The sequence below is a fragment of the Diorhabda sublineata genome, chromosome 1 (assembly GCF_026230105.1).
Source record: "Diorhabda sublineata isolate icDioSubl1.1 chromosome 1, icDioSubl1.1, whole genome shotgun sequence".
NCBI classification, from domain to species: Eukaryota; Metazoa; Arthropoda; class Insecta; order Coleoptera; family Chrysomelidae; genus Diorhabda; species Diorhabda sublineata.
In genome coordinates this window covers 18,382,372-18,407,941 of record NC_079474.1, presented here as the reverse complement: position 1 = coordinate 18,407,941, position 25,570 = coordinate 18,382,372, and the positions used below count along the sequence as shown (strand labels likewise).

General features: G+C 32.0%; 1 protein-coding gene across 3 annotated transcripts; it reads right to left on the bottom strand.

Annotated features, from left to right (window-relative positions):
- Positions 1-2,382: 2,382 nt before the first annotated feature.
- LOC130452401 (sterol O-acyltransferase 1) lies at positions 2,383-25,570 on the bottom strand. Of its 3 annotated transcripts, none has more exons than XM_056791658.1 (8): positions 25,448-25,570; positions 19,982-20,095; positions 18,011-18,181; positions 16,618-16,766; positions 8,881-9,020; positions 6,812-6,972; positions 4,881-5,192; positions 2,383-4,826 (listed from the first exon to the last, which is right to left on the bottom strand). In XM_056791658.1, exons 2-8 carry the CDS (start codon positions 20,047-20,049, stop codon positions 4,439-4,441), a joined length of 1,389 nt encoding a protein of 462 aa, XP_056647636.1. In that variant the 5' UTR covers positions 20,050-20,095; positions 25,448-25,570; the 3' UTR covers positions 2,383-4,438. The 3 variants fall into 3 exon arrangements, with proteins under 3 accessions (XP_056647636.1, XP_056647634.1, XP_056647633.1); XM_056791656.1 differs by lacking the exon at positions 25,448-25,570 and adding an exon at positions 24,366-24,588; XM_056791655.1 differs by lacking the exon at positions 25,448-25,570 and adding an exon at positions 21,813-21,874.

The following is a 25,570-nucleotide window of genomic DNA, read 5'->3' as shown; positions in this document are numbered from 1 at the left end:
AAGTTGTGAGGGTTAATTAAGTATGTAGCTGGTGAAAACGCTTTAACTGAACTATAGGGTTAGTTCGTTAAATTTTTATTGAAGATTAACTTTCAAGACCAAGACCTAAATAGTTATTATTCATTAAATGCATCAAGATGATGATGATATTCATCTTCAATTCAAGCTGCATAATATGTAGAAACTAATTACCTACTTATACATTTAAAAAAAAATATGTAGAGAAGTCTTAATAGAAATTATATATAATCTACTTCTAAATGATTTTCTTTCTTCTTTACACATTTTTTTCTTTAATAAATGAAGAATAAAGTTCTTTATTAGATTTAATGATATTTCACATATTTCTAATTACTTCACATCCTAGTGCTTCGGTTTTTAAGCTCGTGTGTAGACTTTCGGCACATATTTGGATTCTTTTTTAAGGTACTTACCTCATTAATAAGTTGGAATATTGCCCAGGACACATTTTCTAACTTAAAAATTCAATTCACATAAAAATATTGTAGTTTTTCTTATCGCTATTAAGCTTAAAATAGATTGCATCTGAAGTAAATAACAACTATAAATGTATAAAAATAACCTTCATTGTCGAATATATTACACTCAACACAACAAAACGTCTCTATCATATGTTAATATTAATAGGTACTGATTAAAATTTTTATTATGTACAATTCACTGCAAGCATTACAAACTTAGCCTTAACCTATCACAAAGCGACAAAGTCGTTACGATGCAACTGTTGCCATAATTAAATCCTCAAAAATTTAGTCTACTTGTTGTATAGAGGCATGGTAATATTTTTCTATAAACGATTTCAAAAAAATTTCATTATTTCGGTCCTTTTTGTTGACTTGGCAATGCGAAGTCGAGCTGTCGCCTTATAAGTAATGGGAGTAAACGCTTGATACACCTCCATAATTTTTGTGTGTATAACGTTTCCCTTGTTAAGGAATGCGGCAGATCGTGTAGTAATTCAAAATCAACGTTGCCAAGTTTTAAAATCAAATATGAAGAATCATAACAACGTACAAAAAAAACAGAAATTATGGTTTTTCGTGAAGAAACCCAGTTAAAAAACTCTAACAAAATTTTTTTTTTTTTTGTAAAGAATTGATCTGAACAACATTAAAGTTATAATATAATACAAAAATATGATACAGATATTTGAATAGATGTCCCATTAGAAGCCTGAATTATCATTGAATGTTGACTAGGTATTAGTTATATTATGTCGGTTTTTATATGTGAAAATTTCTACATCTCAATTTGAAAATATTGTAATTTGTTAGTACTAGTCTCTAATTGTTTGAAAAGTATAATTATACTTTCTATTAATCTTCTCTCTTCGTTTGATGACGACGCAGTAAGTAAGTAAGTCTAGTCTCGTTACTCAATAGCCGAACTTCGTATATTTACAATTTATTTGATAATTCAAAATAACGTTCATTTTTTTGACTCATGTAATCTAGGTGCCAAGCTTATGCGATTAAAAACAATTTTTTTTACTAATTACTAGATGAACAACTGTCAATTGATCGTCTTCAGTGATTAATAATAAAAAAAAATTATTTTCCACCACTATCAAACCCTGTTTTGTTCATCATTATATATTTTTGGGTGTACGTAATAATTATCAAGCTGGCAATGGTGCGTGAATCAATACGTAAAATAACAACTGTATACCTTCTCGCTACTCTGCTCGCCTGATATATGGAAACACCATGAAAGTCCGTTGAGAGTGTTCCCCGCTCGTATTATGTTGACAATTATTGCCTCGTAACGAACAGCAACGCGTGGTTGCCGTTTAGATTTTAAAATTAAAATAACCAAACATATTAAATGACTGACTATTGGACGGACACGTGGTGTCCAGTTTTAATTGTTTTATTGACTCTTACGTGGTCAGTCGTGCATGTTAACCAAAGGTTGGGTATAATAAAATAAAGTTAGCCGCCAACCGCCTGTGGATTGCTGGTAAAAACTGGTTTTAGGTATTTTCTATTTTCAGAAGGGAGATTTTTTTATCTTTTTTTCTTAGGGAGGTTGAATAAAAAAGAGAGAGAAGTCTTGAGAAGGCGTTTATTTAAGGAAGAGAATATACAGGGCTATCAATTATTATATATATATATATATATATATACATATATATATATATATATATATATATATATATATATATATATATATATATATATATATATATATAATGAAATGTAATTGTAAAAACTTCTACGGCATCTGTGATATACCGATCGCTGCAAAAAGTTGTTAATTAGAAAATTGATAATTTCTCCTTGAATCTGATAACTTTCGTTTAGTTGTTAGAAATTATAATTTCGAATATATAAAGGTGCATCTTCGGATAATAAAATAAGATTAAAAAATAAAACAGTTTTATTTTATTTTTAGATTATGGCAATATAATACAATATATTATTATTTCTGCTAAATGGATTTTTTTACGCATGTTTCTGTATATTTTTGATCAATTTCAGTATTTTGTAAAAACTGATTTAGTTTATTGCTAAATTAAACATAAATATTCTTTTATCACTTTTGGAAGGGATGGGAAGGAGGTAAAAATACAAAAAGACATGAAGAAGGTAAACTAAATGTAAAAAGAGATTGAAATAGAATAAGGAGAAAAAAAAGAGTTTGAGATACGATAACGAATAAAATGGACATTGGAAGAATGGAAGAAGACGAACAGAAGAGTTTCTAAGGAATAAGAGAGAGAAAGGAGAATGAAGGAGTTATAAGAGGAAAATAAATATAGAACTAGAAGTAAATTGGAGAAGAGGGATAAAGGAAATGGGATACGCAAGATACTACAGAAATCATTCAGCACTTTTTTTGGTTTTTCACATTTATTACTGAATTAGAAAAATTATAAAGAAATTGGAGTAGAAAAGAATAGAAGACAGATATATGGGGGAATAAGAGAAAGAGAAGGATAAGGAAGAAGTAAGAAAAAAATATATGAATATGTTACTAGAAATGAATAGAAGAGAAGAGGAAGGATGAAGAAGTAAAATACTACGGAAGTTGTCATAGATAGTCTCAAACATCTGCACAATAAGAGAGACAAATATGAATGCTGAATTGAGAAAAAGAAAACATATTAGAAATAGAAGTGGAACAAAACAAGGTAAGCAAATACATAAAAAGAAGAAATGGAAAAAGATAAAAAAGTTCCTGGAAAACAAAAGTTAAGATAGATAGGGAGAAATAAGATAATAAAGTAATTTTACTAGTAATGAATAGAAGACGAGAGATACGGAGGAAAGAGGAAGAAGTAAAATACAACAGAAATATTTCTATGGAGTTATTGCTAAAATATAAGAGCCATAAACAGAAAATTAATTACAAAAAGCTATGAAAAGAGAAAAGAAATGTGAAATTAATGTTCCTAAAGAACAAGATAAAGAAGTGAAGACAGATAAAAAGGATAAAAACGTGTAAAAATCGTGAAACAATAAATATATGAAAAAAGAAGTGAATGGAGATGAGGGGATGATGAGAAGAGAGAGATGTAAAATTAATAGGGAAATTTGAAGAGAAAAAAAGAGATAGTAGAAATGGCAAAATATCGAAAAACAAACAAATAAATAGAAACAGAACGAGATGAGAACACGAAAAAAATGTACAAGAGGAATTATATCTGGGGAATAAGAGAAAGAAAAGGATAAGGAAGAAATAAAAAATATATAAATATCTTACTAGAAATAAATAGAAGAGAAGGAGGAAGGAAGAAGGAGCAAAATACTAAGGAAATTGCTATGAAAAGAGAAAAGAAATGTGAAAATAAACTTTCTAAAGAACAAGAGAGAGAAGAGAAGACAGATAAAAAGGATAGAAACGTGTAAAAATTGTGCAACAATAAATATATGAAAAAAGAAGTGAATGAAGATGATGAGAAGAAAGAGATGTAAAATTGATAGGGAAATGTGAAGAGAAAAAAAGGGATAGGAAATATTATAAAAGGCAAAATATCGAAGAACAAAAAAATAAATAGAAACAGCACACGGAAAAAAATGTACAAGAGGAATTATATCTGGGGAATAAGAGAAAGAAAAGGATATTTAACTAGAAATGAATAGAAGAGAAGGAGGAAGGAAGAAGGAGCAAAATACTGAGGAATTTGCTATGAAAAGAGAAAAGAAATGTGAAAATGAAGTTCCTAAAGAACAAGAGAAAGCAATGAAAAAATAAATGAAAATAGGGATGGAAAAAAGAGATTGAAATAAAGATAGACGGTAGATAATGAAAAGATTGAAACTGAAGGGAGGCATATGGAAAGAAAGAAAAAATCATCGGGAAAAAAGAAAAATTATTTGGTTTTTTGTGGCTTCTCGCCTTGATCAAAAATATCACAAACCAAGTAGGGGCTGTCGGTTTTCCTTACGAGATTATTCCATTTTGATTTCTATATCTAAACTATACAATCACAAAGATACCACCTCGGTAAAAACCAATACTTGATGGAATATTCGGTATCGGGATTGTTTGTTCTGGCGTAATGTTCCAAAACGTACAAGCTCAGAATTGAACCAGAACCAAAAGCCATACCGTACCAAAATAATATGTTGATCCATCGAACCTTGGGCACATTGAATACACTCAAGCAAACCGCAGCCATATAGCAGTAGAATACTACCGGGTAAAAAAATTTCACCTGATAGCTTATAATCCATTCGTGTACTACAGCAGACGTGATAAATACCATTAATTTTGCCATAAATTTATTACCACTACTTAAATTATATATATCTCTGTATATATAAGTATATAACCAATCGTGGACGACGATATTCCACACCCTGAAAAAAAAAAGTTTTTTTTTTGAATTTTAATATGAATTAATTCAAAGTTACCTGAAATAATCGGCTATACCGGTGCAATTCCACCAATCCATGTAAAATTGTCTATCGCCGAATCTGAGTAATTCGGCGAATAAATTCTGAACGGAATGTAGTACTTGGTACCATCCGGACATAAGCACTAAAAGCCCGCAAATGGAATTTTCTAAAATAGGAATTATAACTTCGGCCCAAGAGTATTTTCTTAATCCGAACTCTCGGTATGGCGGCAGTAAGAATCGGTGAAAGATAAAACATTGGTAAACGATAACTCCGAATATTTCAATCAAACGAATCCCAACAAAGCCCCATCGAATTTTTGTGGTTCTAAAAATGTAATGCAGTATTACGGAAAGCGAAATATACAGAAATAAAAGTATTTTTATATATTTTTTTTTATTTACGGAGCATGTCTCATCAATGATGTTTTTATAATAAATAGTATAGAGTGCGATTGTTAAGACATTATTAGACAGAGTTTGAGGCCGTCGTGCCAGCAAGGAAATTATGTAAAATTGAAGAGGAAGTTAAATGTCAAACCGATTTGACATTTGATGATCGTTCGCTCTCACGTCGTCAACTTCCGTGGGACATTGAGGTTAGGAAATAGTAGAAAACCAACCTACTAGCAGCACTTGCTGATTATCTACTCCTTGGACCTTCTAAATATACCAGACATCGCCATTTACAAAATCATAAGGTAAGATCTATAAAAAATGTCGAATGGTGCCACAATTAACCGAGATTTAAGTCAAACGTCGAGTAGAGGTGTGTAAACACATCCTTGTCTAGTTCAAAGATGTTCTTTTTCTTTAGTCGCATTGTTATTTGCGAAGAAACAACTCGAAAATCATGGAAAATCAATGATTAAACAAAGAGAGGTGGATTCGAGCGGTAAGTCTTGTGTGTCTGGTAAAATAAAGATTTAAGTATTTCGAAATCAGTCCAGGTGGTCGAGCTATAAATGGTAAGTTATATAATGGACAGATGATGCGATATTATAAAGTAAAGTTTTTTTGAAGAACACTCAGGTTTAGTTAACCTAAAGCGAGCTTTTTCGCAACAACACAAGGCACATAAGCTGAATAAGATCGAAGAAATTATAGGTATCAAACTCCTACTACATCCAGCATTTAGTCCCGATCTCGCACCGTCAGATTACTATTTATTTAGAACTACGGCGAAATTCTAGCGCGGAAAAAAATTTAACCCAAAGGAGGTTTTGAAAATGCAGTGGTAAAAGTGCAAAGAAAGGTTTTGCCAAGGTTTCAAACAGCTTGCTGAACGTTGGGTTAAAACCATAGAATACGATGGGCTGTAATTTCTTTTCGTATGTACTTATTTAATGATCATTCGGAACCAAAATTATTACGTTAAGCATCTTGAGACATAAACAATGTGTAGGCCATTGACTGGACTTGATTCTTTCTTATTCATCGAAACGGATTGAATTCAACAACCCAGCGAATCATACACGATCTTAAAATTTAGTTCTTCTGTTCCTAGAGAAATTCGTGTTTTTTGCTGTTAAATTTCGAATTAGTTTCAAATACAGCATTTGAACACATTATTCTTGTTGATGTAACCACAGTATTGCGATTTTTCGGCAGTAAAAAGCTTTTTATTAATGAGCTTGACGTTATAATCATCGTCATCTTCGTTTTTTTTTAAATTTAATCGCCAGTCGTCCTTTCATATCCAGATTCATCTTCATGAATATTTTCGTGATAACATTTTTCTAATCCTGTTTATAAATTCTCGTCAGGTGGAGGAGTAATCCCAGTTGAGTAAGGACATTTCAATCAATAAGACCAACTGCTTTTTCAGATGGTATAATTGGTCTATTGAAATTCCACACACGGGGAGCTGAGATTGCGGAGCAAGTACATAGATTATTGAGGGAATAAAAGGGGTTAGAATCTGAGTAAGACTTATTAAAATCTTACCTTGGATACTCGTCCCTGTATATCAACGTTGGAGCAAACAAAAAGTACAAATAGTTTTTAAATTTAGGATATTCCAAATTCTGATCGCTGTGCGGTTTGTATTTTATAATTTTTTCCGCATTGTGTCTAATGTAGGAATGTATTTTCATCAATAATCTCGTCTGAAAATAGAAACAAAAAATAATTACCAAATAGATACTCGTAGACTTATTTTTTTTTCAATTTATATAAATGTTATTACTGCTATGAATCCAACTGACTACCCACCAACTCTAGTCATAAACCATTTAGCCTAGATCTTCTTCTTTTCGCGTGCCTTGACCGTTATAGATAGTTAACTTCCATATTAAGAAAATGGAAAATGGACATAGGGAATAGAGCTGTGTGGTTGCGTATCCAAATCTAATACAAATATTATTCAAAGATACCAATCCAAAATACTTCGTCAACTAATAGAGGCTCCATGCTATGTAACTGGACTTGGGAGTGCCCACTGTACAACAAGTTATTCAAGAGAGGAAAATCAAATACCACAAAACTATAGAAACCCATAAAAATCCACTACGAGAGGAGTTAACGCCACGAAACGCGAAAAGACCTAATATGTGGTATTACAGATTTCATCACTGGATGTAATCCTCACCAAGACATTATAGATGTTAGATTATTCAACCTTGCGAGCAAATTAACCCATAGAATGTGAAAATATTCTGATTGTTTATAAAAACTTGTTATAATAAAAAAAATATTAAGAGATGGGATGAAGAATTTTTTTAAGCTGAAGAAAGTTCATTAGATTTGACCATGATGTAGGTATTGGTCGTCTACAGGGCTGGGATTGTGTTCTTTGTTTGTACTTGTACTGTTTCAAGCCAAAAAGAAACGAACGACAAAGCTCCATCAAAATCAAAATGAACCGGTTCACCAGATTTGCAGAAAACCGCAACATCGACGATGACTATCATTGCTTTATCTACTGTTGAACAGTCTATAGCTAAGCTATTGATTTATGGAGCCATGTCGTGTCCAAATGAAGAATATCGTATACATGATCAAAGTTTGCTTATTTAGGTCACTATTTCTACAATTTTGTTCATGAAGTCTTGAGCCTGAATGTTTGTAACTCTATAAAATCAAACTTATCTTTAAAATATGGCGTTTAACCTACATCTCAAACTCTACAAAACGTTTGAGCAGATTTTCTGTGAGCGTCCATGCCTCTGCGCTGGAAAAACATAACATCCATCCTCATATATATTTCAATGTTAAGATCATGGCTCTACAGGAGCCATGATCTCAATTTTAGAACACTCACACTTTTTTTGTTTTTTTTTAGTTTCCAGCTTTCTCGCCAAACTTTCCTGTTGAAGGAAAGGGGAGGAAAAGCCATGCCTTGTAATGTTTTTATTGTTTTTTCATGTAGTATTGTGTAATCACACATAATCACGTAAGAAATTGATTTATTCTACTTTAAAAACATCTTCTATCTTTAGTTTACAAACAAAAACAATTCGTTGAATCTTTTTTTCTCGAATGTAGTAAGAGGCTGATAACAAATCAATTTTTTAAAAAAATTCGAATGTTAGAATAAATAAATCAGAAGTGACTACTGGCCAACAATATGTGAACAAATATTCAAAATGTTTGAAGAAAAACGTAATAAATCGAATGACATTTTACATAAGTTTCACATTAACTCAAAACACTCTCATCAGAAAATCTGAGTCATGCTAAATTTATAATGCTCAAACAAATAACATTCTACCCATGTAAATGTATTAGGCATTTATTGTTATAACTCGTTTTGAACATATAAAAACATCCGTAGAAAAAACTACACGTGATAAAACTACTCACCCTATAATATTGTTTGTTTGTAGAATAGAATAGAAGTTTGATAATAAGGGTGTTGTTAGACTAATCATTATAACTATGAATAACCAAACAAAAAGTTTAAAAAACTATGTATAAGCTCTTATGGACGATATTTAAATTTCGAACCAAACAGTTGTTTGCAGTTATCTGTTGGAGTCATAGAAATACCCAGTAATATAAATTTTTAATTTTACCTGTTCTAATAGTATTATAGACGAAGAAGCTATAGGCATGTCGTAAATTACAGTTAAACTGGATGATATTCGATAAGCTAGAATATAAAACGATACCAATATTACCAACCAAACTCTATCCCACATTTGGACGAATTTATCTAAAAAAAAGGGAAGGAAAATCTATATTAACATTATAGTGATTTTACCAGCGTATAGACACAATAAAAATAAGGTTAATAACATACAATGTGTTTTGATAAAAGTGAAACGAGAGATAAACTTGCGATAAATCGTACTGTATATAGATACGTTTTTTTTTCAAAATGTTTGTTTTTTTTTGTTGGGTCGGTACTTCTCGACCATCCTCGTATATTCTAAAATAGAAAAAGCGAACACAAGAGGATATTACATTCGAGTAGCTCGAATGGTGTCTGCCGTTTGGAGATACCTAGTGGATATTGATCATGAACTCCTGTAGGCTATAGACGTGCCTTGGTAGCTGATTCCACAGTTTTACACTTCTCCAAAAACTTTTCTTCTACGCTCTAAGCTGTCCAAGTTTCTGGTCAACTTGTCGAGCATCTTCAGGGTATGAATGGGGGCCGAGCTCCAAATGTGCTAGCAATATTCTAAAGATGAACGAATCTGCGCTCTGTACATGATTAGAAACTGTTTCTGGTTATATAGCTCCAAGTTCTTGTGAACTTAACTCGGTTAAATCGACCTCGTGGCTGTTAGGTTATATTGCTCCCAACCTCAGCTCAAACTTTTGGTATCTTCAACTTTAGATCTAGCACCCTGTAGACGTTTGGGCCTTAATTAACAAGCACTATAAAAATGATTTCGAACCATATCATAGAAAATTTTAACCCTAACATATTTCATTTTTTTTTCGAGATTTTCTTAACAAAATGATTATAGGGGTATGTTTTTTTAGTATCTTCTAACCTCCAATTAAAATTCGGCTCCAGTATAACCATAAATGTACGATCAAAACAAATTATGCAGTATTAGTTCTGTGGTGTTTGGCATATAAATTGATAATAATTATTAATTAACAATTTTTTTGCAACGTAATGTTAATAAACAATTCCATGATTAATTATGATAATGTATCACCTTGTAACATTGCCCGATTTCAACCCTCGTTGACCTCGACATGTGCATTGCCATCAGGAAATGTACTACTACTATTACTTGTATACAGTGCTTTTCAGATAAAAGTATCCACCTTTAATAACTTTTGTAATACTGGTATTTAGAAAAAATCCAAAAACACGTCAATTTATGTTGGAAGGAGCAAGCATTATGGCTTACTGGAAAAGCCACCCCCTCACCCCTAGCAGCATCCCCTTTATTTATTTAAATTACTTGTCATATTTTTTATGTAAAATTTGGATACTCCTCTTTGAGCTGCTTTCAAAAATGTATAATACTTGTAGGTTAAAGTGGTTAGTTTATGAGATAAACAATTTTTCTTTTAAGAGCACAAATTTTACTTATTATTTACTTTCACCTTATTTGCCTGTACTAAAATGGGTTGTATAACAGTTTAAACTCTTTAATCTTTTTAACTGTGCTATTTATTATGAAGTTACAATAAGTGTTCAAAATGAGTACCATTCACTTCCATACAATGGTATAATCTATTTTGAAATGCCACTCTGACATTACTTAATACGGCTGGACTTAATTGTCGACATTCATTTTCTATCCTCTCTCGTAAATCATCCAGAGATTCTGGTTGGGTAGCATAAACTTTTGTTTTTAAATACCCCCATAAAAAGAAGTCTAGGGGTGTTAAATCCGGTGACCTAGGTGGCCACTCCATCATCTGCCCCCTTCTACCTATCCAAAGAGCGGGGAATGTTTCGTTTAAAAATTGTCGGACAGGCATAGCATAGTGTGGGGGAGCTCCGTCTTGTTGAAATACCAGTAAATCTTCGGAAAGGTTATCATCATTTTCTATTATTGTTGTAATACGTGGGTCAACCCCTTCCCTGAGTAACTCAAGATATGACTCACCATTTAAATTTCCGTTGATGAAGAAAGGTCCGACAATGTGGTCACCTAGGATACCACACCAAACGTTTAACTTTTGGGGATGTTGTATATGGAATTCACGCATAATATGTGGATCACTTTCAGCCCAATATCTACAATTATGCCTACTTACTAAGCCATTTAATGACCATGAGCATTCATCAGAAAAGCAAATATTGTTTAACAATTGTGGATTGTTATTGATAATTTGCGTCATTGATTCGCAAAACTCTAGACGACGATCAAAATCATCTTCATTCAACTCGTGCACCAACTTAACTTTGTATGGGTGGTACTTGAATTTATGTAGAACTCGGAAAACTGTAGAAGATGAAACACCGATCGCTCTACTTATTGTTGACAACGATTGGGGTTGTTGAGCCTCTAAGCTGACTTGCCCTAAAATTGCCACTTGGATTGCTTCGTTATTTACGAGTCCCTCTCGCTTATGCACTTTATTGCAAACAGACCCTGTTGTGGTAAATTTCTCCATCAGTTGAATTACATACATATGAGTTGCATGTCTTCCGTCATGTAATTCGTTAAATATTCTAGCAGCAGCTCTTGCACAATTATTATTTTGGTAGTATAAACCTACAATTTCAATTCTTTCTTGCAAAGAGTAAACCATTTCAGAGAAACAAAATAAATAATGTATCAAATTACACTATCAATAGTGACTACAAATTCTAGTTGACAATGTCAAACTTTAATAAAAAGTAGAGTTTTTTGTTGATTGGATTTTTTAAGTAGAATAAATAGCACAGTTAAAAAGATTAAAGAGTTTGAACTGTTGTACAACCCATTTTAGTACAGGCAAATAAGGTGAAAGTAAATAATAAGTAAAATTTGTGCTCTTAAAAGAAAAATTGTTTATCTCATAAACTAACCACTTTAACCTACAAGTATTATACATTTTTGAAATCAGCCCAAAGAGGAGTATCCAAATTTTATATAAAAAATATGACAAGTAATTTAAAAAAATAAAGGGGATGCTGCTAGGGGTGAGGGGGTGGCTTTTCCAGTAAGTTTAAATAAGCCATAATGCTTGCCCCTTCCAACATAAATTTACGTGTTTTTGGATTTTATCTAAAACCAGTATTACAAAAGTTATTAAAGGTGGATACTTTTATCTGAAAAGCACTGTATATTACACACGTGCCTATGTTTACCAAATACTTTGTTCACCATATATGTCAATATACCTAAAGTATATAATTATTTTCAATGAACTATGAACTTTGATAATCCACATATTTGTTATATTAACGTCCCAAGTGAGTAATAATTGTTAAGCTCAGTACGAGTGTACTGATTTTTCAAAATAGAGATGGGACTCGATATAATTATTTACGATAAAAGTGATTTAGAACGGTACGAGATAGATTTTTATGGACGACGCGACGAAGGAGCCGAGTCAAAGAATATCTAATCCGGTATCTCAATAATAGCTCCACGGACATATGTCGTAATATGTTTTTTTTCATACTGTTATATCTGACAAATTTATTGAAAAATAGCTCCTTTGATTATTCTCTTATTATTGAAAGAAAAAAAAATTAACAGAAGTAAACATTGTGAACAAATGCAGATGTATTGAATTTTTGTCAATACAAAAATATTTTTTCGAAAGAATGGCTGATAATTCAAATAAAATTGGTGAGAAAAGTGCGGAAGCATAGCAAATTATTCCAATTAAGTCTTCGAGAAGGTACAAAAAAGAATATGCGATGTTTTTAGAAGCATTTTTTCCAAACCCTAAATTTTGAGTCATAAACATCACATAGATCTTCATTATGGTCTAAATACTCGATGGTCAAATCAATCAATCAAACCAGTCGAAGGTGCTAAAATAGGAAGAAGTTGAAACATTTATATGGGACGTACCAGACAAAGATTATTTACTGGTGGAAGTTATCGCATTAATTTGCATTGCCGGAGGTTGTCGAAGGGAAGAAATTTATAATTTTGAACTAGTTTTCAGTTAATGGCTCGTATCAATCACACAAAAACACATGTTCGACGGGTTTTTACTATGATCAATAACAATGCGGTGCAATATTTGGATGTGTTCAGAAAATATAAGAATTTGTGAAAAGACCTTTCACTAAAAGCACTTTTGGTAGCCTACAAACAAGGAAAATGCGTAGGTAAAAGAGCTGGAATACACACTATTGGAGGGGCACCTAAAAAAATTGCTGATTTCCTCAATCTTGAGCATCCAGAATAATACACCGGACATTGCTTAAGAAGGACTTCCACAACGCTGTTGGAGAACGCTGAGGCTGATATCAATCAATCAGTGATTGAAAAATATTTGATCTACCATCTCAATTTGAGTGCGCTTCATATCAAGATAATACTCCCCTCAAAGTATTAGAGAAAACATTATCTTTCCCAGGTAAAAAATGATTTCTTTTTAAGCGTTCAGTTTTTTTTGCGACATCCAAAACCTATACGTATGATTTCACCAACTTTCACTGTTTTCACCAACACCAAACCCCAAGTATTCTTTACTTAATTGGTGTCAGCCTTTAAAGATAGTCGCTGTTTTTTCTTGTATATACCAATTTTGAGCGATATTCACTTTTCTTGATGTTTTACTTTTCCAAGTAGCGCCTTGAATGAACCGATTCTTTTAGCACGACTCCTCTAAGAATTCAAAAATGTTTGTATTCGAGCTTTTCGCTATATTCTCTTTTAACTCGTTAATTTTATAGCCAATATAATTGTACACATAGAGTCTAAACACCAGAATCATGAAGAAATAAAATTATAATTGGCAGGCGCAAACATTTTATTAGTTTGATGTTGGGACATTTTATGTTTATCGGCATTTTTTAATTATTGCACATTATTTAGGGTTTTAAGGTATATTTATTATTAAAATCCATTCTATTAAGAGCCCCATTAATGTCTTTTCTTCGTTTTATTTTTCATTTATTTATTGGTGAGTGGGGATTTATCATCTTATCAACTTCAAGTCGTATGACCTTTAGGTTATGACTAGAATGTTGTGAAACGCGATCTGTAGAATTCATATTTATTTTAAAAATTATAAATTGTATGAAAAAACATAATTTGTACTAAATTTAACATATATCACAATAGAGATATGAAAACAATATTATAAATGCAAATAACGAAAACTCAGATTCTAAAACATTTTTATACTTTGGCAAAAATGCCCACATTAGGAATATTAGTTAAAAGGTTGATTCAAATCCATATTAATACAGATTCAGTGTTTATAATTTCGTTGAAACAATATATATATATATATATATATATATATATATATATATATATATATATATATATATATATATATATATATATTTATTACTCTGTAGATCTTACTCAATTATTTAATATTTTACCGTGTCTGTTAAATGGAAACAGTTTGTTTTTATTATTTCTTGAAATTGAAGAATTTGTAACAGTTGCCCCGATCAATTTCATTATAGTAGAGCTTGAACTATCAATTATTCAACTTGTTTTGAAAAATGTCTTAAAATTAATTGAATTTTTGAATAAAAAAAAGATGAATACCAACATAAGTCAGATACGGAAAAGAGGCTGTTTATAGTGACTATCATTATAAATAATTGAAAGCTGGTCCTCTGCGGACAAGAATCAAAAGAAAATGACCCATGTGCGGTCAGCACAAACTGCCATTTTCAAGTGTTCTAAGGATTCTACATTAGTATTTGAATATATCAAAAATTCGTGTGCAGTAGGTGTTTCGAATTCTGACCGCAGTGTAAAAGCAACGTCGAGTAGAATGTTGTGAGTGATTTTTGAGCTTTGTCCCGAGGAGGACAAAGAAATTGTAACCAGATCAATGGTAACTGGTGATGAAACTATGGTCCTACATCTAAAAGAGATTCCATATAGTGGTATTGGAAAGGTCACGAAAAGCACCAAAAAAGTGATGTTTAAAATATTTAACGACTGCGAAGGTATCCTTTTGATTGCATTTAAATATAATCCTGAATGTGGCATATTAATTTGACTCACAATCCATACTTCTTCGCTTTCTAAGATTACACTCATCATCTAGCCTTGATCTGATTTTGTTCGACAATCTTTTATTCGTAAAGCTGAATTACGAGTTAAGGGGTAAAATAATTAACAGCGGCAGTGAAATTAAACAGGTGGTGTACGATTTTGCATCATATTTTTATGGTGGTACAGAATTTTGGTCAGACGTGCGTGGAAATGAAAGGAGAATATATTGAAAAATAAGTTTTTATATTTATGTCCTTTCTTTCAATGTCAAATTACGAACTTGTGGACTGCATTACGTAACTGTTATTAAATAACTGCTTGTCTGACGCATCCCATCTTTATAAATATATTTCTCTGAATCAATAACAAACAATTTAAGTATAAACGAACGTAAAATGTGTCATTGACAGATGTAAATACCTCTGTGATAATGATAAGTTTTTATTTCATTCATTTTATTATATATATTTGTATTTTAGATTTCGATTTTTGGTCAAGATTTTGTAACTTTTATTCAGTTAAGATTTTTTTGTATTTTTGTGTTAATAAAGTTATTTGTTTTTAAAAACGTGTGTTTCATCGCGAAAACACGTAATTCAATACAATTTTTTGTTTCTTAATCAATTATTGAAGATTCTTTTGTGAAGAAATTGTTGATGTACTATTATGAAGTAAACATAAACCATTTTGAGAGAAATTATTTCGACGTATTGAGAATCATTAATCCCTTGATAACTTTAGTTTATCTGTGAATAATTGTTAAAGTTATATTGAAATTTGCCTCAAGTTAGGCTAAAAAAGATGGTACGTTTTTATAGATCTTAGTTTTTTTATTCAAGTGGTAAGACAAATTAGTGAAATTCGACAAAAAAAACTCGAAATAGACTATATTCAATATTAATGCCCCGAGTGCATGTCAAATTGTCGATAATTTAATTTTCTCGAGTGCGCGAATGCGCACGAGAGGAAATTATGAGACAATTTGACATGCACGAGAGGGCATTTTGGCAGACTATTTCCTGAGAAAAATTTAATTTAAAATAAACTTAATTCTGTGTTTAAAATTTGTTATTCTTTAAATTATACCGTAGTTGACGACCATCATATTGGCATTGAATTGGTATCTACGGTAACTTATTGACAACAGGTTGGGGTTTCAGAAAATCAAATTATGAAGGTTACCGGACACTCAAATCAGGCCTCGATAAAGAGTTACTTCCAAGTAAATAGTGAACACCACGAGGAAATTGTACAAAAAATGCGAAATGACAGTAGCGAAGTATTCTAATTGCATTTTCAATAATTGTTTCTTTTCTTAAAATATAAAATTAAAACCAAATGATGTTTATTGATCCTAGACGAAAATTTGGCACTAGTGCAAATTATCGATAATTTGCACTAGTGCAGTATTATCGCTGAAATTTGATCGTTGCTAGGTAAACATAAAATATTACAGCTTTTTGGTTGGCTTAAATTTTTCGAAGGAAATAGTCTATGTAGTTATAAATTTTCCAAGGGAAAATTCTGCAGTGGCTTGTTGTAATTGTATATATGTCCATCCACTACAAAAAAATACTACCCTAGATAAAAAATTATTTCTTTTTAATCATTTAGTTTTTATTTTGCAACTTTATTCAAAAAAATTATGCCACAACTTTTTTTTTATTATTATATTCTTGGAATACGTTATTGCGTACTTACTATTTGGAATCAACTTTATCCTGATTTCTGCCCATATCTTGAAAATTGTATGTACTAAGCACGTTGTCAGGAAAAAAATGGTCCAGAAAAAGATAGCCAAGTGAAATTTACCAAAAGAAATCAATATGAGATGATAACCAAAACTTATTCTAAAAACGAAAAATAATGAAATTCAGTTTGATAAAAAAATATGTCTACCAGACTGGCAAATCCATAAACTTGGCTGTGCACAATCTGGGGAAAAAGGTGGAGAGCACATTGAGCTGTGGAAAAGTCGGTTTAACGGCATTCCTAGACATTGAAAGAGCATTTGACAATACCCACTTGGAAGTTATCTGGCGAGTATTCCAGAGACGTGGCATCTAATTCAGTCTCATAAGATGGACAGGGGAGATTTATCTGAATGATTAAACCTCTTCTTACGTATGAGTCCAACGTGTTGTAGCCCTGTACGGAGAAATAAAAAACAAGAATGCGACTGGGGTCTAGCGCCTTGCCTGTTTTCGTATCACAGGGTTTTACGCATGCCCCAACTAAAGTCCTTGAGGTCCTACCTTTAGAACTAGCCATACAAAGAACTGCAGGCTTGACCAATTGGCCATGAATATATTTGGACGCATGACACGGGTGAATAATTTTGATGGGCCGGGACATGGCAGAGTAATTTCAATCCGCTTAGATAGCAAAGTTAATACACAAGCCACAACGGCCGAAAGGGTGTGCTCTAGGTTACCACTGGAGTGCAAGAAAATACTACAAGAAATGGTGAGTGATGTCTGCGAGGTCTAACTTGTTTGGGTGCCCGGTTGCTATGGCAACCACGGCAACGACTCGCTGGCCAGACTAGAATTGGTAAACACCTGGGCAGGCCTCACAATTTTGCTAATGACATCAAGTCAAAGCGCCTGATCGGCTTCTCAAACGATATCGGCCTTTGGTAATGTCAAGTGGGGCACAACGGGCCTATTAGAAGAAGATCTACGTGCTTAACCATCCTTGACCGCTCATAATTCTAGATTTCTGGACCCTTAGTCACTTTAGAGCCGATATACTCGATTCAAAGTATTATCTGCTTGCTTCAATTCAGGATCATAAAAGTTAATACGAGTCTTATCTGCAAACATAAAACGATGCACAAAATCCTTTTTATCTTTTCTACAATACACCAAATGTTATTATGAGTGTTATTTTGTTTTGGTGTTACCAAATGCGGCACCCCTTTTACACCGATTTTGGAATTGGAATTTCTGGAACCGTTGGTGATATTTAAACTACTTATTGCTTACAATACCACTAAACTAATTGTCTGACACGCGTTTCGATAACTAAGTTATCGTTTTCAGATACTAAAGGTCTACAGGTCGTTTTTAACGACCGAGACAATGATACTTACTGTCCGGTGACTAAATAATCGTTGGCTAATATACTAGTAAATAAACAAATAATTGTTGCTGTAAACAAATTCTGAATAGCTGCAATATGAGGTATGTTGTCACATAAATCTATTATGAGTGAATTTCTTGTTACGAATTTCTTTTCTGCTAATTGTTTGAACGTGGATTGTCTAAAAACAAAAAAAAATGAGAGACGTGTACTTTACATATTCTTTCTTGAAAAACTGGTACTGTTTCAGTGCCTTAGACTAAAACATAGAGGAGAGTCAGAAAATGCTGTTAATGGAGAGGATTTATGGTAGGAAACATCAACCAGCCGCTGACAAGAACATTGAAGCTATCCAATAAAATGAAGAAGTACAACGTATCAGTGGAACCCGGAAAACACACATGAAATTGAAAAATATTCCAGCACAAGTTTGAAAATAATGAACGAAGACGACTAAGTGGACATGGAGTGGATGCAAGTGGTAAAAAGTGTCAGAGTAAACACTAAGCTTGGAGATGAAAACAAATAAGAAAGGATTGTTCAATAACGATGTAAAAAGGAACTAAGGAAAGAAATCTAGTACGATTTAACATACTAGTCATTGATTTGACAAAAACCAAGAGGAAATTGGCGAAAATCCAGAAAAAAAAAGAGAATATGCCCGATAAACTACAAAATATTGGACACAGTTGATTATCAAGCTGTTGAAGATGATTCGCGTTCAGGTCGCCTTTTCACGTCAAATACAGATAATTTAAACGTGGGAAAACCGCTGTCTAAAATCTTCACATTTATTCAAGAATCTCACAAAAATATTTGTATTAACACTTTGAATTCCATTGAAAATGATTCAAACTTATTAAATAAAGTGATAACGTGTGACAAATCAAAAAGGAACAAGAGTTTGTTGAAGCTGTGAAAGAAAAAGCATGCATCTCGTTGCACATCGAATCCAATTGAATAACAGTTTTAGCTGTTTTGAATTTTTGAGGTTAGGTGCCATTTTTGTGGTTAGATGCTATTCATTATTTTAGATCTTTCTCTCTGTTTCTAAATTTCACTCTGTTTTTCTTTAAAAATGCCTCGGAAGCAAAAATATGATCTATGTAGCAAAAGTTCGTTCAGAAAGACAAGCTACGCTGCTAGAAGAGCGATAGAAGCGCTAGAAAAATCGCGAGGTGAGGAGGATTCATAATGCAGACAACGCGGGCGTTGGTTGGTATTTAATGGCACTGAATTGGTAATTATCTAGGTTAAGTTACACCCCTCCAATTTCGTTAAAATTTTAGTATGTTATAGAGAAAATTATGCTGAAAAATTTGATATATACATGTAGGGCGCGGAAATCATCCCTTCGCATAGTTTTTCAGCTTTGAAGTTCCAGAAAAAGAAAAAGAATTTATAGATCATAGATTCGCATGTTTAATCTAACCTAACCTAACCTAACCACTAATTTTAACGAAGAATATTGATAGAATATCAATCAATAAAGAGCAACACACAAAAATTTATAGAAATTTATGTTTTTCATGGTCAAACACGAATAAAAAAAACAAATATTGATAGATTTATTAACGATAATCGTATGTAAACAAACTAGACTAAATTCTCTGCAAATTTTATGATATCATCATTAGGTAATGAAGACAACATGCGAAGCTAAACTATGATGTATAAATTATTTTTCTTTTTCTGGAAGTTCAAAGTTGAAAAACCATATGAAAGGATGATTTCCGTGCCCTATTTTTCAGCATAAGTTTCTCTCTAGTATACTAAAATTTTAACGAAATCGGAGGGGATATTTTAATAAAGTTTTCGAAACTTCATTGTATGGAGTAAAATTAACAAATGAAATATGGTTCACATATTGATTCATTTCGATTGTATTGATCTCTGATATTTATTTAATGGCTTCAATGCGAGCCAAACCGAAAACTAGTATTGTATTATTATCTATTATTTAAATAGAATAACAACTTACGTTTTCCCGTTGGTTTCCTCATATTTATTATGGTTTTTAACTCGAGAGCTCGTGGAATTCGGACTCATTTTCTCGTTTCAACTACAAACTTAACTCTGATTCCACTATTTATATCTAAAATATTATAAATAAAAATATTGAATGAAAATTTTATAAACTTTCGAAATCTATTTTATCTAAACGACTTAGATAGTTAATTACTTCCACAATAATAGTGTAACCCTTGATAACCTTTTTATAATGGGGTTTATACATATGGAATTGCAGATATTTTGTTCAATTATATACTATCGGTAAAAAGTTTCGGCCCACTCAATAATCCATTTATTAAATTTTTCTTTCATATTGTCAAGCAAAGGTCGGGGAGTGTCACAGATTAAAACCTACAAGTACCGGCTGATTTTTTATTATTTTTCAACTATGAATCACTTCTTCATTGTAGTTTAGTCCCTGTTATAATAAGAATAGTCAAGCCACCACCACTGAGGCATTTTTTTAAGTCTGGGAGAAGAAAATAATCCGAGGGGGCTAAATTTAGTGAATAGTATGCATGAGGTACCAATTCAAAACTTTAATTCATTTCTTCGCTCAAATATTGCAATAAGTTCGCATAATCCTCGCAATTGATAGTTTTTCCTTTCCCAAGATAGTTGATAGCCTTTTTGGAGGGAAATTAAGAGGTCAAAGAACGAACCAATGATAGATCCATGTGTAATATCGACTATAAAACAAAGCGGATAATTGGTAATGATGTTTGGAGGATGACCTGCTAAAATTAGAGATATTTTGAGAAAAGAAACCTATAAAAAATAATAATAGAAAATGTAGTACGGTCTGAACCAGCGCATGATTTGTAGAAGATTTATCTTCAAGCATGATAACGATATGAAGTATTACTCGAAGGAAAGGAAGAATGAATTGAAAGCAAGGAATTGGTCATCACAATCGCCCGACATCAATCCGATTGAGTTGTTGTGAGACAAATTGGACAGGGAAGTTAGAAAGCAGTATCCTAACTTCCACTTCACATCTTTGGAATATTCTGAAACGACGATTTTGTGTCGACAATGCCAAATTTGTGCACCAACACACTAAATCCAAAATGGGGTATCATCGTTGAATCATAATTTTAAATATTGGTCGTATTGGGCGATGGAATCGATATCAGGAAAACTAAAATTTGAGGTTAGAAAAATCAATTAAATGTATTATTAGAAAAAAGTTTTATTTCAAGAAGTAGAAACATATTATTATGAAATTTGTGTGATTAGCTCTAAGACTATTCTAACTAACAAAGAACTGAATAGATAGCTAAAGAATCAGACGAAGTCTTAATGGAGAAAAATTTATAACCACATAAGTTCAGATTTTTTAAGAGCTTCTCAAGATGATAAGGAACGATTAGTGGGCTACGAGCAAGTGAAAAAGATAGCGAAGTATCTATTGGAAAGTGGAACACAAAAATCACAGAAAAATAGCCTTTTTTAAAAGGATTCTACGTATTTTGAAAGCGGAACAATGAGATATAGAGTCTTGTATAAAATATCTTCTGGTTCTTATTTCTGATAATATTATGCGACGATTAGTGAATTATGTTCCATTACATGTGCGCGGAGCTAAAGATGGATCATGTTGAGTGAAGGTTTTATCCGCATGCCATACATCGTTAAAACAACGCAAGAATTATTAAGTCAGTTCAATCTTTAAGCATTAATACATATCAAAATATAAGCATTAATAAAACCGCAAAAATCAAAATTTTACGTGTTTATTAATTAATGCAATCCAATTGACAATAAGTTTTCATACACATACAAAAAGTTTCACTCACATTGTTCGTTTTAGATATGAAATGTTGTTAACACACAGTTCACTTATACAACTATACTCATAATTATATTGTCTGACGCCCGTGTTTCGGTTATCGTTTTCAAAAACCGAAGGTGAACCACCAATGAAAATGTTTCTCAAGGTAAACTTTTAAAGGAGAAATAGTGAGGAACATTGAAACATAACCTTATTTGTTCATTCAACAACAATTCAAAAAAGTTTCTTTGTTTGAGTTGTTTTCTCATTTATAATTACATATTTCCCAGGTAAGTGCAAGATTCCATAAGAATTAGATCACGACTATCGAAAACATCCATGCAAATTTATTTGTATACAAAACAATGCGATAAACCGATACACATGGTATTGACATTTCGGTTGCGGTTAACAGGATCAAATACATCCAGAAAAAAAAACAATTCATCTTATGATAAATCAATATGGTCGCTGGAATTCTAGCAGCGTTAAAAAATGTTGATTTCTGAATGTCACTAGATAGAGAATCGAAAGATGAAGATAGTTAACCCTGGAGTAGTAGCGCCGGATGTATTTTACTCAAACCATTTAGTTTGTACCGTATTTTAGATGTCGCAATGTCGTGAAGATTACCTTTCCTAACTTACTGACAGCTTAAGTATGTAGCCAGTCTCCGTTTGATCGCTAATGTGAAGGAATGACAAGCGAATATTTGACGTATGACACAGCGCGAGTAAAATATTGGGATACAGAGTTTAAGTACGACCTGCATCGCAGTGATCGATCAAATGAGGTGATGACTCCAGAAATGTTGAAGAATGTGCGCGAGCTATCAGAAATATTAGGCATTTCAAAAAGAGCAGTACATCGCGTATTAACTGAAAATATGTACATGAGAAAGCAACGTGAAAGACGGGTGCCGTGTTTGCCCACAATGGAACAAAAACAGCGTCCAATGTTTCACAGAAATAAAGCTGAATTGTTGCGCTTTCTATGTCTAATAATAGTCCAAGAAATTGCAATAGCGATGTTTGTGATTCCAATTGTGAAATTTTGATGTTTGTTATTATGTACTAGATAATCTAAACTAACACAATAAAAAGGATATCCATAAGAATGTTTTTATATGATACGTCAAAATTTGAATGAAATTTAAGTAAATAATGTTATTGAATAATTAAGTAGTCATTAATTATGATAATTAGTAGCACATGTATAATTTTTTATCAAAAGGTTGATAACAAATATTATAAATATTAAAAATACATAGTTTAAACATTACATCCGCTAATTCGACTAAGAGATATGAAGGGGAGAATAAGCGTCAACATTCGTGAACGTACTAATATCGTAAACTGTCATGTTGATCCTAGCTTTGGCGGCTAATTTTAAAATAAGACAAATTATAAGCATTAAACATTATTTTTCAATTTGTGTAATATTGTGAAACAATATTTCAAAATCGAACAAAAAAACTTGCATATATGTGTGATAACTCGGTATTAGCTTCTTTCTTATTTCTATGATTATGCCTCACTTGGGATTTGCATAAGTTCAATCTAATTTCATCCGACTTCAATGTGATTTACAGGAGTTTAACCTGACTTCATATGACTTTAATGGAGCCCTTTCTGGTTTATATGATGAATTCGGTTGTTATTTGGATTTTAATGGACTCCCCTCTCATTTCCATGTTTTCAACCTAGCTTTATTCAACTTTCTTAGATTATATTGAGATTGTCACGAGTTCAACCTCATTTTATGTGACATTAGAGGACTCCTTCATTATTTCCATGAGTTTAGCTTGAACTCATCCGACTTTAGTGGATTCCTCAATGATTTACACAAATTAACCTCATTTTATATGACTTTAGTGAGGTCCTTCCTGATTTTCATGATTTTAGCCCGACGTCAAGTGACTTTGACGGACTGCCTTTCAATGTCCATCAGTGTTTCATTTCTGTCATTCTCTTTCCCGATTTGTCACATGTCACATGATGTGAATTCTCATACAATATTTAGTATAATGTCAATTTTTTAATAGCAACTGACTTGATCCGACTCTTATGGATTCCTTAATGATTTACACAAGTTAACCTCATTTTATGTGACTTTAGTGAATTCCTTCCTGATTTTAGCCCGACCTCAAGTGACTTTGACGGACTGCCTTTCAATTTCCATGAGTGTTCCGTTTCTGTCATTCTCTTTCCCGATTTGTCACATGTCACATGATGTGAATTCTCATATAATATTTAGTATAATGTCAATTTTTTAATAGCAATTGAGTGTTAGCGACTGCAGTGAGATTGTTTGTGTAGGCTAAATTCGAAAGTAATCAAAAATCGTTTCTTTGCTGTAAATTATATTCCAAAAACTATAATGGGAATCAAGTGTTATTCAAAACTCAATTGATAATCTTTATGTCAAATGTTAGTTATTATTAAGTATAGTGATGGAAGCAGTTTACAATAAAGTTAGAACACTGTTTATTGTTTCAATATTTATTAGTTTTACTTAAAAATTTGTTTTGTATTGTAGTGAATTTAATGGTGAATGCTGGTTTATGTATGGTCCTTACCCGATAAAAGAATTTCGTATCAAAAACTCGAACCACAACTTTTACTTCACTGTTAAATACTTTAAATATAAACACGTTTTACTAATTTGTCTTTTTGGAAGAAAAACATTCGTTCACGTTATTAAATTAATACGAGGATTGTTCAAATTGTTGTCTCAAAACAAAAAGGTTAAAAAGTATTTAATCAATCAACCATATACTTATGTTATTATTTAATTACACTAATTGAAAGTTTACGTAATTTAAAAAATATTAATTGTCGCATGTGTTGGACATATCCAGTCACGTAGTTTTATGCAAATTACTTTTACTGATAAACAGCAGATTTTTTAGCACGTCTAAATATTATTTAGCTTGAATTATAGTGGTATGCATGAATTGTTGAATAAATATAAAAAGTAAAAACTGTCTCTTACTTACTTAATATATTTGCCCCCGAAAGAATCCTAGGAAGTAAACAAACAAATAAATAAAAAGATATTCTTGGAAATTGGTTCTGAAAATCGATATAAACAAATCGCCGCTGTGTATAAAAACGTTAAGAAAAAATCAAAGAGCGCCGCATTCGCCAAACTTTAAACTCTTCATGAACCATGTCGTGGACGAGTTCGTAACAGTGATATTCCATTTTTTTTTCTGAGAGGATTATAATTTCTAAGAGTGCTCGTTACTACTTTGTTTTTACCACTTTTCTTGAGGGTGCAAATTAGTTAATGATAATTTTTAGATAGTACAAATAAAAACAAAGCGAATCAAACGTTGCAATAAGTTCGTATAAAAACTCGCTTTGATAATTTTTTTAAAGATGAAAATTATCCCAAAAAACCGACGTTATGACCTTGCTTGCAGATGAAACGGTCTTTGCCTTCTTTGGAGCCGGTTTTTCCTTTTCAGTCCATTGTTTTGATTGTTCTTTTGTTATGAATAAATTAACAACTTGTCCAAAGTTATTAAATTCATCACTTTTTTATTGTATACTTGTTTTTACTTCCATTTAATGTAGTATCTATGATGATGATGTATTTATAGGTTTGTCCTGTTTATATTCTGAATGAAATGAATTTGAAAAACAAACAACTCACCCTTTATAACTGAAGATTGCATTACACCAGTGACTCGATATTACTACTGATTGTTATGAACGTTACTTGTTGAAATATTTACAACAAATAATACTTAAATGAATCATTACTATTATCTGTTTT